The 17,900-nt window shown below is 34.7% G+C and overlaps 1 protein-coding gene across 1 annotated transcript; it reads right to left on the bottom strand.

Annotated features, from left to right (window-relative positions):
• Nucleotides 1-528: 528 nt before the first annotated feature.
• On the bottom strand, nt 529-17,633 carry LOC124843775 (HSP20-like chaperones superfamily protein). The gene is made up of 6 exons (XM_088114523.1): nt 17,474-17,633; nt 16,976-17,159; nt 15,514-15,670; nt 1,675-1,703; nt 1,535-1,580; nt 529-934 (listed from the first exon to the last, which is right to left on the bottom strand). The coding sequence occupies exons 1-6, from the start codon at nt 17,476-17,478 to the stop codon at nt 903-905; spliced, it is 453 nt and encodes a 150-aa protein (XP_087970649.1). The 5' UTR covers nt 17,479-17,633; the 3' UTR covers nt 529-902.
• Between the last annotated feature and the right edge of the window lie 267 nt (nt 17,634-17,900).

The following is a 17,900-nucleotide window of genomic DNA, read 5'->3' as shown; positions in this document are numbered from 1 at the left end:
ATTTTAATTACAAAGTCATTTTTTTCAAATAATACCTTGGAATTGTGTAATTCAAAATTGATTCTTGAAAACAATAACTTCTAGATTATACAACCTAAAAATGATTTAAAAATTCAAAACTCTATTCTAAATTTATTAATCTAGAAGTAACTTAAAAAAAACTTTGAACCGAAAAATTTAGAAATGATTTCAGATTATATAATCCAAAGTGATTTCTTGAAAGCCCATTTCAGATTGTACAAGTAGATTTCAACATGAGCGCAGAATGAAAGGAAAGGATATGAAAAGAAATTCCGGAAAAGAAAAACAAAACTCAGATTCCAACAATGAAAAATGATTGAGAACTTCTGAGAAAAACGATCATATCGATCCAGACGGGACGACGACCTTGATAACCTAAACCATAACCATGCCTTTATCATAATTTTTATGTCAATAAATTAAAATATGCAATTCATCAAATCAAAGATTTAACTATCAAAAGATCACAGATTGGAGTCATTTCCATCTTAGTACTTTTCAGAAACGTTAAATCCCATAAAAATGAAATAAAATAGAAGAATGGCCTTTCAGATAAAAGTTACAAGCTTGAAAGACACGCAATCAAAGTTAGGGTTGTCTAATCTTAAAACAATGTTGTTTAGAACAACGTTAGATTGATTATATGATGCAACCAGAATTCCCTTCAAAGAAACCCTCATCAGAATTGGTTCCAAGTAGTCACAAAAGATGGAGACTATTTGTTCCAAAGCACTACTACTAAGATTCTATATACAAGGCAGCCACACAATCATATCACAGTACATTTTATAAAGTAGTCTAATTCTGCCCCTATCAGAATAGTTCAACATCATTCCATGTTCCCCATGCTTCTTATATCTTAGTTAGTACTATATGAGTTACTAACCCCTAGCCTTTTCCAAGTCGGGAAGATCTGCAAATGATAATTATTCATGTCAGGAGGGGAAGAGCACAATAAATATGGAAAATGATTATAAATAATTAAATATCAAATAAATAAAACCAAATGAAGTAGTTTTTAATTTACTACTAACAAATTGTCAATTTTGAGGAAATATAGACATTCATTTTACGGACTGATAGGGAGATATAGAGCTCGTGCCATGCATGTGCACACTATAACAGTAACCATATATTATGACTGTTGGGATAAATTTTTCAAGTAGTCATAGAAGAGAATGAGATAAAATGAACTGTGGAGTGTCAGTCTAACTAAGATATCATAGTTCATAGTGATGCATAACATGAGTTTTAATAAAAAGAAAAGTCAACTTATGTTGCATGCACTTCAACCTCAACAGAAATCTTCTCATTTAATTTCCCTATAAGTTGAGGTACACATGCTGATTTTACCTCTCCTACAAGTGTTTATTGAGAAGCTTTTCTTAAGTCTAAAGGATCTCATTATGCATATATTCCATACAGATATTAATATTACAACAAAGACATGTCACTAAGCAATTGAAAGAATCACTAAAATTTAATTAGAGATACAAGGGTATCGATCACTCACACAACATTCCATCATCATCACTGCTTCCCTCATCTTGACCAACAAACTGCAAAAGAACAAGATGCCATTGATTGAGATTAGGTACCGAGTTACTAAATTTTGTAACTATTACATTTGGCTCGTGAAAAAAATTATTTTACCCGAGAATCATCATCAGATACCAATTCAGCTGCGAAAGTCCCAACAAAAGCTTAATCAGATTACAGCAATTCTCACAAAAAGTAATAAACTCTATCGTAATCCTCAAGCAACTTAAACTAAGATCAGGATGCTACAATGGTGTGAAATGTGAATTGAGAATTGAGAATAAAAAATGATTTTGTATAACTAGGTAAATCAGGATAAAATGAATAAGATAGGCAGCATCTTAAGAAAAAAGGAATTTTAGGAGGTTAATCAGGATGCCTGAAAGCAGTGGTACCGAAGCAATCACAACAGCTTACTTGTTCCCACCTAACATGGTGGTTGGGGAAAGGGGAAGACCAGACGAACACACAGGAAAAGTATAATATGTAAAGTACTGATGAAGCAGTAGAGGAAGGTATAGGTAAGTTGTCATCATGATTACTTGTGGTCAAGGGGGTAGAATGATGTAAAATACTGATCATATACTCAAAATTCTATCAATATACCAAGTTGAATAGAACTAATACAAACCCATCTCAGTAACAGTGATATCATAATTAGATTCGAAACAATGTATTTCTAATACAACATAAGTACTTTATTTATATTGAGAAAAAATTAATAAAATAAAGATATGATTCGGGAATAAAAACAACAACATTCCAAATAATACATATATAATTTAGATATTCTTAGCTAAAAAGGATCTAAGCCTTATTTCTATAATTATACTGCTTCTCTTAGTAACTTGCAGTAAATATGATTGATTATTGGTCTTCTTAGTGACTTAGTGAATATGTCGGCCAACTGTTCACTAAAGTTGACAAATCTAGGAGTGACACTTCTAGACTCTACCTCTTCTCTTACAAAATGACAATCTACTTTAGTATGTTTGGTCTTCTCATGAAAGACAAAATTAAAGGCAATGTATAATGCTGTCTAGTTGTCACTGCATTTGGGAACTTGCTTCAAAATTTAAGCTCATTGAGGAGTTGTGCCATATGTGCTCACAACTAATAATATCATTACCCTTTATTGTGCTTTTGCACTTGATCTTTCCATAAAATTTATTTTTTACTTTTCCAAGATATTAACTTGATTCCAGCAAGTACACAGTACCTTGAAATAAAATGTCTATCGCTAATTGACCTTGAAATGAAACGTCTATTGCTTAGTGACCCTATCTAGGCTAGGCAGAGTCAAAATACCCAACAATTTCAGTACTTCCCTTGTCTTCATAAATGAAGCCTTTGCTAGGAGCATTCTAAATATACTTTAGGATCCGTATGACTACATCCCGATAATCTTGATAAAGAGAGTTTAAAAATTGACTTATTATGTTCACTGCAAATGTAATGGTAAAATGAGACCTAGTAAGGTACTCTCAAGGTTAGAATATGGTTCTTCTTTGTCAAGTACTAGTTTGACACCTAGATCCATTGGTGTGTCCACAAGTTTAGCATTTAATATTCATGTTTCTCTCATAATGCCTAGAGCATATTTTCTGAGATATGACCAAGCCATCCTTGGATTGTGCAACTTTTACAGCAAGGAAATATCTCATGTATCAAAGATTTTTTTGTCCAGAATTGTCCAAGATGTTGTTTTGTAAGGCCAATCAATATGTACTCTCTAGACGATACATAGCAATGACACATGGCAATCCTATCATTTACCATCCTTCCAACCCTCTGAAGCCTTTCTTGCCTTCCAAAAGGTACCATCATTATGGATTGTCAGAATATGTGAATTTATTGCACAATTAATATAGCTATTATGTGTAACCCTGCAATTATGTGTAATCCCTAAAATTAAGGGATTAGGATTAGTAATTATTGGGCAGATTTCCTTTTATTAAGATCAGGTATTATTGGGTAGATATCTCCTAATTTAGAGACTTTATTTCAGGAGATTTTTTACCTTAATTAGACAATAGTTTGTTTCTTTTTAAACACCTATGTATTGTTTCAAAAGCATGAATGAGAGAATAATTAATTCCAGCATCCTACTACTGTTTTACAACATGGTATCAGAGCTCTAGGTTTTTCCTGGAGCCCTGGTCTTTGTTTTTTGTCTCACAGCCTTCATTGTCGTTCCTCAACTATTGCTGGCCTTCATTACCATTCTTGTCCAAAAAAAGGGGCAGCCTTAATTGTTGCTGTTATTTCTTTCCGCTGTGTTAACCTAACATCCGATTACAATGTCTGGTGCTACATCAAGTAGAGAAGTCTCTAGTCCTTCACACAAAAATGGAGAGCTCCAAGGTCTCCGAGCGTCATACAGGTTGGATGGAAAAAATTTTCTCAAATGGTCCCAATTTGTTAGAACCTATCTCAAGGGAAAAGGATGCCTGGTTCATCTCCTTGAAAATGGTCCAAGCATGGAGGATCCAGCATTTGCAGCATGGGATGAAAAAGATTCCATGATTATGTCTTGGTTGTGGGACTCCATGGAAGCTACCATCAGTGACACTTGTATGTTTCTTAATACAGCTAAAGATATTTGGGACTCCATAAACCGCACATATTCTAAAGCCAATGATGCTGCCCAAGTATATGAAATCAAAATAAAAACTGCAGCCACAAAACAGGGAAGCAGAGGAATCACAGAATATGCGGCACTGTTGCAGAATCTATGGCATGAACTTGATCACTACAGAGTTTTTGAAATGAAGTGTGCTGAGGATGCAATCCTCTTGAAGAATTTCATAGAGAAGGATCGTGTGTATGATTTTCTTGCAGGACTAAATCCTGAATTTGATCAGGTTAGAGTGCAAATTCTAGGGAGAAAGGATACTCCTTCACTAGAAGAAACCATCTCTATTGTTCGTAAAGAAGAAAGTCGGAGGAGTGTAATGCTTGAGTCTCAACCAATAGATGGGTCTGCACTACTTACCAAACCTGAACTGGTGCAGAAAGGAAATGAGCAAATTCCTAATTCTCTATGGAAAGGAAACAGAGATAATTTATGGTGCACCTATTGTCAGAAACCGAGACACACAAGGGAGAAATGTTGGAAATTTCATGGCAAACCTCCAGGAAAGGAGTGGGTGAATCGTGGAGGACAACAAAAGTCCCAAGTGCACGTAACACAAACAGAGATTAAAGAATCTCCAGCAGTAGACAGGCTCAATATGGAAGAAATAAAGAAATTGAAGAAGCTATTGGGGAATATGGAGGAACCCTCTGGATCATGTTCTCTTGCTTTCTCAGGTAAAACTTCTTGTATGAATACCTCATATAATGTGAACTCTTAGATTGTGGATTCGGGAGCTACAGATGATATGACACATTTATTCCACTTGTTTCATTATTATACACCCTCACCAAGTAATAGAAAAATTATTGTTGCAAATGGGTCAGTAGCTACTCTTGCAGGATATGGTAATATCCAAGTAAACCCCAACCTTATGCTTAAAAGCGTTCTCCATGTTCCCAAACTCTCAGCCAGTCTTCTCTCCATAAAGAAACTAACCTCTGATCTCAATTCTTCTACAATGTTTTCCCCATCTCTATGTGTTTTTCAGGAACAGGACTCGGGGAGGAGGATTGGACTTGCTAAAGAAAAAGATGGTCTACTACTTGGAAGTATCTCAAGAATCCCAAACCAACCAAGCAAAATCCCTTCACAGTATAACAAATAAGGATGAACTATGGTTGTATCACTATCGTCTAGGACATCCATCATTTAAGGTGCTACAGTTTATGTTTCCTCATTTGTATGAAAACTTAGATATCTCAAAACTTCATTGTGAAACTTGTGAGTTAGCGAAGCATACTCGTGCTTTTTTTCCCAACAACAATAATAGAAGCTCTCAACCTTTTCAATTGATTCATAGTGATATATGGGGACAGTCTACAGTACCAAATATTTCTGGGGCCCGCTGGTTTGTAACATTTATTGATGATTGCACTAGGGTTACTTGGCTCTATTTGCTTAAACAAAAATCCGATGTCAGCACTATCATTCCCATATTTCACTCAATGATTAGAACTCAATTTGGAGTTAATATTAAAAGGTTTAGGACCGATAATGCTAGAGATTATTTCAACCAAACCATATCCTCGTATTTCCAATCTAATGGGATCATCCATGACTCTTCATGTGTTTATACCCTACAACAAAATGGAGTGACAGAAAGGAAAAATGGACATTTACTCAATATAACTCGGGCTCTTCTTTTTCAAGGGAATGTTCCAAAAAATTATTGGGGAGAAGTTGTTCTTACTGCATCATATCTTATTAATAGACTTCCCTCTCATGGCCTAAGTAATAAGAGTCCACTAGAAGTCCTAAATAATTTCTTTCCTCACTTTAAGAAATCAAATGGACTGATTCCTAGAATATTTGGATGTACAGCCTTTGCACATGTCCCTGTTCAAGCTAGAGAGAAACTGGATCCCAGGGCTATTAAATGTATTTTTTTAGGATATTCAGCCACACAAAAAGGGTATAAATGTTATGATCCTTATAGAATAATAGAGAAGATTAGGAGAAATCTCCCTTATGTGTTTAGCATACACATAGGGTAGTTTATTTATAATGTAAGATAAGGGTTAAACCCTAAATACAGAATGGGCTAAGCCCAATTAACATAAACACACAACTTAACATCTAACAATCCTATCATTAAATAATGGTATATCTCAGCTGATGTTACTTTTCTTGAAACTAAACCTTTTTTTAACAAAACCAATCCTACAGAACAATGTCTAGAAGACCCTCATGAAAATGTTGAGTTCTTAACTCTGTCATATATCACAACCAACAGATCTGAGCCTCCAACTGAACGAGGATCAGAAGCTATGGATACAGATTTCCCCATTGAAGCAACTCGAATAGAAGCTGACAATCCTCCGAGATTTAACAAGGTTTACACCAGGAGAAAGCAAATTCCAGAGATGATGCAAGTCCATGAATCCAATCCAAGTTCTGCACCACGAAATGAAGAAATACGTGAACCAAAAAATGAGATTGACCTTCCAATAGCCATCCGAAAAGGTACTAGAAATTGCACTAAAAAACCTCTCTATCCTCTCTCAAATTATGTTTCTTATGATAGATTATCAGCTAACCATAAAAGCTTTATTGTAAACTTGAATTTTGTGGTTATACCAAATAATATTACTGAAGCACTAGCAAAGAAAGAGTGGAGAGATGCTATGCAAGTGGAAATGACAGCATTAGAGAAGAATAACACTTGGGAAATTGTGGATAAACCCAAAGAAAAGAATATCGTTGACTGTAAGTGGATATTCACAGTAAAATATAATGTTGATGGGTCACTTGAATGATACAAAGCAAGATTGGTGGCCAAAGGATACACTCAAGCATATGGAATAGACTCTGAAGAGACGTTTGCACCAGTTGCTAAAACGAATCCTCTAAGGATTCTTCTATCCTTAGCTACTCATTTTGATTGGAAACTACTACAGTATGATGTTAAAAATGCCTTTCTTCATGGAGACCTAGAGGAAGAAATCTACATGAATATCCCATAGGGGGTTGAAGGAGATAGACAAAATAAGGTGTGCAGACTTAAGAAGGCACTATATGGACTGAAACAATCTCCTAGAGCATGGTTTGGGAGGTTCTCAAAAGTTATGAAGGGATTTGGCTACAAACAAAGCCAAGGAGACCACACGTTGTTCATAAAACATTCAGAAAAGGGGAAGGTAACAGTTCTTTTGGTGTATGTGGATGATATTATAGTAATTGGGAATGATGAAAAAGAAAAGGAAAAATTGAAACAAAGACTAGTCCAAGAATTTGATCTCAAAGAGCTTGGAAAACTGAAATATTTTCTAGGAATTGAAGTAGCATACTCTACCCAAGGAATCTTTATATCCCAACAAAAATACATAACCGATTTGTTGGCTGAGACAAAGACTATTGGATGCAGACCCGCAACAACTCCAATGGACCCCAATCACAAACTGAGTAAATCTGGAGATGAACCAGAAGTAGAAAAAAGGATGTACCAGAGGTTGGTTGGAAAATTAATATATTTGGCGTATACCCGACCAGATATTGCCCATTCGGTAAGTGTAATAAGTCAGTTTATGCATGAACCAAAAGAGTCTCACCTTCAAGCTGCCTACAGGATTCTACATTACTTAAAAGGCACTCCCGGAAAGGGAATCCTATTCAAGAAGAATGAAAAATTGAACCTTGAAGCCTACACCGACGCAGACTATGCAGGATCTCTAATTGATAGAAGATCGACTACTGGATATTGTACTTTCCTGGGTGGAAATTTAGTAACTTGGAGAAGTAAAACACAGAATGTAGTGTCTAGATCATCAGCTAAATCAGAGTTCAGAGCACTTGCTCAAGGAATATGTGAATTATTATGGATAAAAATTATTCTGGATGATTTGAAAGTTGATTTGAAGGGTCCCATGAAACTGTACTGTCATAATAAATCAACAATAGAAATTGCACATAATCCAGTTCAACATGACCGGACAAAACACGTTGAAATAGATAGACACTTCATCAAAGAAAAAGTAGACGAAGGTCTATTATGCATGGCGTATGTCCCATCCAGGCAACAAGTAGCTGATGTGTTAACAAAAGGTCTCAATAGCCCTATCTTCCAAGATCTTATAAGCAAGCTGGGAATGACCAATATCTATTCCTCAACTTGAGGGGGGGTGTCAGAATATGTGAATTTATTGCACAATTAATATAACAATTATGTGTAATCCTACAATTATGTGTAATCCCTAAAATTAAGGGATTAGGATTAGTAATTATTGGGCAGATTTCCTTTTATTAAGATCAGGTATTATTGGGTAGATATCTCCTGATTTAGAGACTTTATTTCAAGAGATTTTTTACCTTAATTAGACAATAGTTTGTTTCTTTTTAAACACCTATGTATTGTTTCAAAAGCATGAATGAGAGAATAATTAATTCCAACATCCTACTACTGTTTTACAACATGGATGACCCACTTTCATGAGAAAGACCAGTTTACCCCAATCTTATTAGGTTACCCGGAACCTTCCTACCCCATCTAGCTGCACAAAGGTTGATAAAGAATGAAATCTTAAATCTTTCTCTCAAGACATAGCGTGTTTGGACAAGAGAGTACTTTTGTCACTTGTTGCACCGAGGTTTTATGTCCCTTGGAGGGATATCTCATAGGGAATAGGCAACATCTTTGCACAACAATTCATTAAGGATCATACAATTGCTACCCCTTTCTCCATGTGAAACACTCCTCAAACGATCTTCAAAACTCATTCGGACATTGTCTACCCGAGGTTGCCTACCCTCAATAATAGAAAGCTCAAAGAAGTTGCTCTACCTGCACCTTAAAGGTTTAAAGCTTCTACCTCCAAGATGATTTGTCGGGATGGGAGTTCGGTATTTCATAAGAAGAAAGGGTTTGCAAGAACCCTAGATGAAAACGTTGTAGTAACTACAAACGAGAAAATGATGAACGATTTTGACATCTCTTATGTTAGATCTATTGCATTTTATGTTAATTAGGAAAACATGTCGCTATGTTAATTATGTTATTTTTACATATTCATTTATATTTGGGCTTAGTCCACATTCTCTTTATTATATACATTACCCTATGTGTATTTTCTACACAAGGGAGATTAATCCTATACCTAGTTCTTCACTATATTCAATATGATATCTAGAGCTCAAAGTTTTTTAGGCAATTTTTTCTAGCCTCTACCACTACAACCGTTGCCACCATTGTCACGGTCAGTCGCCATCACAGTTGCCAGAGTTTCAGTTCAGACTAGCGACCACACGGTTTTGATTGTATCGGCCAGGCGACCTCCACGCTGCAAGAATCGCCACCATCGGAGCAACCACAATCCCTCACACACTGCTCAAAGTCGTGCCTCTGTCTGTTTTGCCACCTTGCTTGGCAGCACATAGTGACCCCTCTCCGACAACCAACACCTGCGTCAAGATCGCCTCTTCATCCTCTTTCTAGATCTGGTCTCATTGATCCAGTTGGACCTCTTTGGTGTTTTAGGGTTTCTCTCTCTTCCTCCATGGCATCTTCCACTACCTCTTCCTCTTCCAATCTCTCTTCTGTCACTAGTGTGTATGACCTGTCAATCTTTACTAACTATGTCAATGTGATAAGTTAAATGACACTAATTATGTGACTTGGACATCAGACATTAAACTTTAGCTTGAGTGTTCAGGACATCTTGATTATCTTACTCAAAAAGTGACTGATATTGCTCCCGATGACTTTTCCCGTTGGAAGAGAATCAATGCTCAGTTATGTATGGTTATGACACATGTTCTGAAGTCTAAGAATAAGCCAAATTATTATACACCAATGATACTTTGCATCTTTATGGTGTTTATCACGATCTTTTCAATGTTGTTGTTCCTCAAAATCAAGACTCTATAATTGATTATTTGGATAAGATTCATGCTCTTTTTTTATGAATTTAATGAGTTATTACCTCCTAACTCTACTCTTGCCCAAGAAATAAAGCAACAATCAAAGTTCTTCATGGTATTAACTTTACACGGACTTGCTGATAACATATTCACATGTTTGTGATCAGATTTGGGTTACCCTGTTATACCCAATTTTACTTCTACTTGTTGCACCCTTTTACGTAAGCCAAGTAAACCTATCAATGATACACCTTTTATGCTGATGATTCCTCTGCTTTGACATCTCAACGTAATGATCACATCCACTCTCACAAGCCAGGAAAAGGGTGTCACAAGTGTGACCATTGTGGCAAACTAGGCCACAAGATTGACAGGTGTTATGCGTTAGATGGTTGTCCTCCTCAATATGTTGTTGTCGTTGCTCAGACTGATTCTCCCTCACCATCATCTATTGTGGACCCTCTTCCATTTGATATCGCCAATAAATCAATCTGCTCTCTTAAATGATTTTTTAAATTGTGTAAGGATCGTCGGCCCTCCAGTTCCACTACTTTTGTTGCACACACAGGTACATTTTTTGTTGGTTTAACTCAATCTTCGTCTATTAGTCCTTGGGTTCTCGATTAGGAGCCACAGATCACATTACTGGTAACAAATCTTTGTTTTACTCTTTATCCTCTCCGGATAATTACCTTCTATTACAATGGCTAATGGGTCTAGGGTTTCAACTCATGGTGTTAGTATTGTTTACCTTTTTCTTTTTTTATCGATTGATAATGTTTCGTATGTCCTTGGGTCTCATTTTAACTTATTATCCATTAGTTGTCTAACTCATTTCTTGATTGTGTTATTTCTTTCACCAAAACCTTTGTTTGTTTACATGACTTAAGTGATTGGCACCGAATGTGAGTCTCATGCTTTATCATCTCTACCCTTCTGCACATGTTAGCATAGTTATGGAGTCTCCATCTCTCCTTCATGCTCAGCTAGATCATCCCCGTCTAGCCAAATTGCATTAGCTTGTTCCCAGTTTGTCCAAGTTGTCTCATTTGGTGTGTGAATCATATCAATTAGGGAAAATAGTTGTAGTTTCTTTTCTAGTAGTGTCTCACAACATGCTTCGTCCCCTTTTGCCTTAGTTCACTATGACATTTGGGGACTTGGTCGTGTTAAGTCTAATTTAGGTTTTCAATATTTTGTTACTTTTATTGATGCTTATTCCAAATGTACTTGGTTATTTTTAATGCAAAAATCATTCTGATTTATTTTATATCTTTCAAACCTTTTATAATGAAATTAAAACTCAGTTTGGTGTTTCAATTCAAACTTTGCAAAGTGATAATGGTCGTGAATATCTTTCAAGTTCTTTTAAGCAATTTATGACTTGTCATGGCATTCTCCATCAAACTTCATGCGCTCATACACCTCAACAAAATGGGGTGGCTAAGTGCAAGAATAGACATCTTATTGAAATAACTTATACTCTTTTAAATCATGGTGAGGTTCCTCAACATTTTTGGAGTGATGTTATTCTTAATGCAAGTTATCTTATTAATCATATGCCATGTTCGATTTTAGATAACAAAATTCCTCTTTCTATTTTATTCCTTATGAACCTCTCCATCCTTTGCCTTTGAAAGTTTTTGGTCTACATGTTTTGTTCATAATTTTGGTCCTAGACTTGATAAGTTATCTCCTAGATTACACAAATGCGTTTTTCTAGGATTTACTCAATCACAAAAAGGGTGTTTTACTCCTTCTCTTAACCGTTATTTTGTTTCTGTAGATATCACCTTCAATGAGTTTTCTTTTTACTTTAAGGGTCTTTCTTCTTTTGATGTGTCTCTGCCTACTATAGTTAATATCCCTGTTACTTGTGATCCTCTTGTTGTGCATAGTCCACCGTCAAATTCTCCTCCTCCACCACCCCTTTAGGTTTATAGTCAAAGACATCATTTCCAACAACCACCAAATGACTCACATCAATTGCAAACTATTTTGTGTCCTTCGACTCCGACAACTGAGTCTGACCTTACAATTGCCCTTCATAAAGGTATATGTTCTACTTGTAATCCCTCTCCACATTATATTGTTTTTAGTTACCATAGATTATCTTCACCTTTTTATACCTGTCTTTCATACATTTCTTTTGTGTCCATTCCTAAATCTGTCAGTGATGCCTTAGCTTATCTTGGTTGGTGGCCATGCTAGATAAACTAAGCGTTCTTCAAAATAGTGGAACTTGGGAGCTCGTCCCATTACCATTTGGAAAATCTGTTGTTAGTTGCAGCTGTGGTTTTGCTATCAAAGTTGGTCCTGATGGTACTATTGATCGTCTCAGAGCTCAACTTGTAGCGAAAGGCTACACAAATTTTTGAATTGGATTATGGTGATTCTTTCTCTCCATTCGAAAAGATGGCTTATGTTTATTTCTAGTCATGGATGCTCTTCAACAATGGTCTCTTTATCAAATAGATGTAAAATATGTTTCTCTCAATGGAGATTTGCAAGAAGAAATTTATATGGAACAACCTCCCGCATTTGTTGCTCAAGGAGAGTCGTCTAGATTGGTATGTTGTCTTCGCAAATCTTTATATGGCCTAAAACACTATCCTAGGGCATGGTTTGGAAAATTTGGCAGCATTGTTCAACAATTTGGTATGACTCAAAGTGAGGCAGATCATTCCGTCTTTACTGGACACTCAAGTGTTGGATGTGTTTATTTGATAGCATATGTTGATTACATTGTTCTTACATGTAGTGACCACCATGGCATCTGCTAGAGGAAACAACAACTTTGCCATCATTTTCAAACCAAAGATCTTGACAAACTCAGATATTTCTTGGGTATTGAGATAGCACAATCCAACGATGGTATTGTAATATCTCAAAAGAAAGTATGCATTACATATTTTGGAGGAAATTGGGTTGATGAATTCAAAACCTGTTAACACACCCATGGATCCTAATACCAAACTCCTACCAAATCAAAGGGAGCATATTTCAAATCCTGAGTAGTTAGACTCATCCATCTTCTCAATATTAAAAATATGGTTAGAAAAATGGGTGAATATGTTATTAATGTTGATGAGGTGTTGGAAGACATTCTCTTTCTCAAAATATAGAAAAATAGTAATAAAATAATCTGAGAGAAAAAAATTAGATCAAACCACTAGATGAACTGTCATGGAGCCGTCACTACACATGTAGGGTCGTACATGAGACACAACAAACTACATTAGGATTGTTGTAATTAGAGAAGATATCTTTAGAATCTTCCTAATTAGAGAAAATAGATATATAATCTTCTATTTTATTTTGTTTACCTAGTTTCCCTATTTCCCTTTTTAGGAGAATTAGATTGTTACAAACAGAGGATATGAGAATGTATTTTTTATGATTCAGAATATAATAAAATCAGTCCTTTTTTTCAACTAGGATTATACTGAAAAATGCCTTCTACTGAACACGAATTTAATCCATAGGATTACATAAGCATGAAGGTTAACATCTAAGAAAGAGAGAATATGAGCAAAAAAAAAACAACTCAATGAAACAAGATAGAAGGATGTGACATCTCAAGAAAATAAGAACTAAAGAATAGAAAAGAAAAGAGAAAGTGTAGATGACTTAGATGGAAGGAAGAGCACTAGTAGAGGATGAAGCTCCATGAAAAATTACCACTTGCCTCCTAAGAATTCAAGTTAAGATCCAAAGCAAGAATTCACTATCATAAATAGAGGTGACAAAGTGGGCTAGCCCAACCCATTTTTGCCCAACTTGCTGTTGGCCCACCAAAAATGGGGCGGGCCACTAACCTTCCATGGCAAAACAGGTCAAAAGTCTTGGTGGGCACCTAGCCCCCCAGCCCACCAACTATGTTTCTAAATTTTTTTTTCATATACATACATATATATATATATATATATATATATATATATATATATATATATTAAAAGCATAATCATATAAATGTTTTTTAAGTTTTTAATTGATTAATTGATGTCTCTAATCAGATAAATGAAAATAATTATTACCTTTATAATTATTCTATTCTATTATAATTAATAATTTGAAGTTAAATTGTAATAGTTAATAATTTAACTTACAATACTATTAGATATATGCATCCTTCAAGTAATATAATACAGAAAGATTAATCTTTAAAAAAAAAATCATTTTGACAGACAAGCAGGCCAGCCTACTATCCAGAGCCCACTTTGACACCCCTAGTCACAAGTGTTCTCACAAGTCTAATTTCACTCAAAATTCAAAGTAAACATTACAAGACAAGGTATGGCTATTTATAACCAAATAGAATTGGAAATTTCAATGAAATTCAATCCCTAATTCTAGTGAAATGAAACGCAAATGTGACTTCTCAAGCACATTTGGCAATGCCTAAAAATTCAAATGGAAATGGACAGAAGAATTTAAATTTAAAATTAAAAAATTAAATCCTTGAAAATCCTTAATTGGTAGGATTTGAAGGAGGCATTTTCCATGCATTGTTTATGCATCTTGAATACATGTTTTCCTTGCTTGCTTTGAATCCTTGGATTACCAAATTTAACTCCAAGAATTGAATTCACATAGGCTTCAATTTGGGCCTGTTTTACCTCATGGCACACCTTGTTTGTTTATGTTGCGTTTGTCTTCATTATTGTACAGTAATTACATATATGCAAGTGGGCTTAGAAAAGATGCATCTAAACCTATTTACTAGAATTAAATTCACCACTTTTTTATAATTCAAGATACAAGCTTGGTTGCTATCTAGGTTTTTATGGATCTTTAATTATTGTGAAGGTTTTCTTATCGGTAATATAAGAGATAGAAAAGCTAAGGATTCTGGATTGATAGCTATTCAAACTCTTAACCTATTATTCAAATCCCCTCTTACTCTGATAGCAACAATAGTCAAATTTAGTTTATATTTTATCTTTACCGGGGACCATGTTTCCAAATATTTTACCCAAAAATTGGTATAAGAAACAATAAAATTTCAAGTCTAAAGAACTTAGAACTGGAATCTGTACAATGTACTAAGAAAGAAAAAATTAACAGAAGATGCTACAATCGCAATTATTGAACCGTTCATGCAAATATCCTTTCATAAAGAGGAAGATCCAGGGAAAATAAAGTTTGCAATATCAAGATGATGAAGATGATGATGAAAATGATGATGAATAAAAGATTATGTCAATCACTCTTGTGGCATAAAGCTGAAAACAAAACTATCATCATTTTGTACAATTTGTGATTTTAACTCTTAAGTATAAACATGGCGAAAAGGTTTCTCTTCCAAATGAAAGCTAGAGCAAAATTGCAAGATGGTTCATTCTTGACACTAAATGCATTGATGGCCACGAAAATATGAATTCTCACATTTAATTTCAGAATAAAATTTTTAAATATAAAAATCTAGCTTCCAAGGGAAATTATGATTTATAGAAGCTTACAAGTTGACTCTTCATCTTCATCACACCATCTGTTCCAATCAACCTTCAGGTATGGAGCAGGTTTCTCTTCAGACTTCAATAGCCTCTTCCACCAACCTTTTTCTCCTTTCTGAATTGAGCATAGTATGTTTCTTAAACCAGATTTAGTTTTACAACCCTACACACCATAATAAAAAATTTAAGGATATGACCATCAAACCTTTTCTTTTAAAAAGTTTGACATGGAAAAGAAAAAAATAAGAGGCAAAAAACTGTTGAGTCAAATTCTCTTGAGAAATTTATTTCACCACCAGGTCTCTAACTTTTAGCATAATATTTAAGTAGTTTCATATTTATTCAAATTCAATAGAACCTTAAACAAAACCGGTATTTATGTAAACATAAAAACATTGCATACTTCATATATGCATATGAAGAAAATTCCACAAGCTGTTCCATATAGCATGACAATTTTTCTTGAGAGTGATAAAAGACTCAACAAAAGAAAAGACAACGGGACAGGTATGAAACAGCAGGTAAAAGAAACAAAGCAACAATGTGATGTAGGAGACGATTAGGGACAACACGAGGTGGCCATGATTGGTTTCAGTTGGAAGCATTGACCAAAATTTGGGAGATATTGGAGTATAGTGAAGTCATAACAGTGAATCAATGACAAAGTACTGACTTCTCAAAAAAATAAATTGCCCACACTTCAGATGTAAATAATTCTTCTTATGTATCAAGGTTAAATGCTTAAATTATTAGGTGAAGAAACGGAAATAGTTTAACATCTCTTATACTGTATATAATTATGTTAACTGAAAAGTGTACTAATACACAAGTTGCATGCATTGATGCTGCAGAAATATTCAAATCTCGCCAATGAAGGCAAGGCAAGGCTTGACAGACCATATTTCTTGCTAAAAATAATAATAGTAAACCCAAACAGACACACATACAAACATACATATGGAATAGTATTCAGGATTTCCAAGCTTTCCACAATGCCTTAACCACAAATGACCATTGTCGACCAAATTACCAGAGATTTTGTACAGTTCAAGGTGGGATTAGACAATAGGGAAACCCCAAACCCAAAGGTTGGAACAGTTTCAATATAACATAATTAAAAGGAATCATTTCATCAAATATTTCTTTTGAAAGCACAGCATCAGTTTCAAACCATAATATGTCCAACAATCCCAAAAGCTAAGAAGGGTACTTTCAGTCCAAGAGGTATTCAATGGACAAAAAGAAAATGAGAGATCAAATTCAAATGGAAACACCAGAGAATTATATTTAGAAAACATATAGCCAGCCCCATATCCTTCAAAAATCATTATACACATCACTACAATCACAGTTATCATTATACAGTCACAAAACACGATTTCACACAAAACATGCACAGAATAAAATAACAGTGTGGCATTTTTCTAATGTGAAGAATGTGATAAAACAAAAACATAATATCCCTCACCTCAGGTTCAATGGATCCATAAAGTTCCAAGCTAAAGCTGTAGGATTCATCTTGAACCCCCGAAGCAGAGAAACTAAACCAACCCTGAGGCTCACACTTCACAGAAACATCCTTGGCATCAGGTAGAGCAACAGTAAGGTAAACCTTATCAGAACGTTGAGCCCACAGAACTTCCGGATGGCGACTAAGCTCACAAAAAAAAAAAAAAAAAAGACACAATTTTTCAATGACATTACAAATAAATGGGTAAATTGCTCAGAATATTAAAATGTTACAAGTTACAGCTAAATGGGTCAACTGTATTACAATGTTTTTCCCTCAAAAAGATGTGAAACAGAAGCGGCAAAGACAATATACAAATGGAGTACTGGTAAAAATTAAGTTATCTTAAGAGTGATAAAGTTTTCTTTCTTGACACCAGAAACTAAAAAAAGCTTTAGAAAATTAATAGTAAGTGAAAGAATGAGATGAGAACAAAAAAAGAAGCAAAGAAAGAACCTCATTTGTTGAGTGAGGAAGACGAATGCGAGATAAGAGTCTCCAAAAGAGAAATCAATTTGAGTATGATTACGATATTGTAATGACTTCAACACAACCTCAAGCTTCCTTCTTGATTCTTTGATCTCACCTTCCTTGTCAAGGTTACTCAACTGCAACCTACAAATATTCCTTAGTAGAGTTAACTTTTTATTCTTTTAATAGAGATATTTGCCTTTTATTTTTTAATAAATATTAATGATTTTTCATTTTTCAATCAATGTTTAAGATTAATAAATAAATATAGTTTTCAAATAAATTTAGAAATTTTGAATTTAACTACTGCGCTGAGTCTTCAAAAATTTAAATACACGATTTATAATAAAGTGATATAAGATTGTTATTTGTCCTATCATCTTTCTTAGTTTCCTATCTAATTTTACAATTT

The sequence above is a fragment of the Vigna umbellata genome, chromosome 4 (genome assembly GCF_029865625.1).
Source record: "Vigna umbellata cultivar VRB3 chromosome 4, Vumbellata_1.0, whole genome shotgun sequence".
In the NCBI taxonomy this organism is placed as follows: Eukaryota; Viridiplantae; Streptophyta; class Magnoliopsida; order Fabales; family Fabaceae; genus Vigna; species Vigna umbellata.
This window is presented reverse-complemented; position numbering and strand designations above follow the sequence as displayed.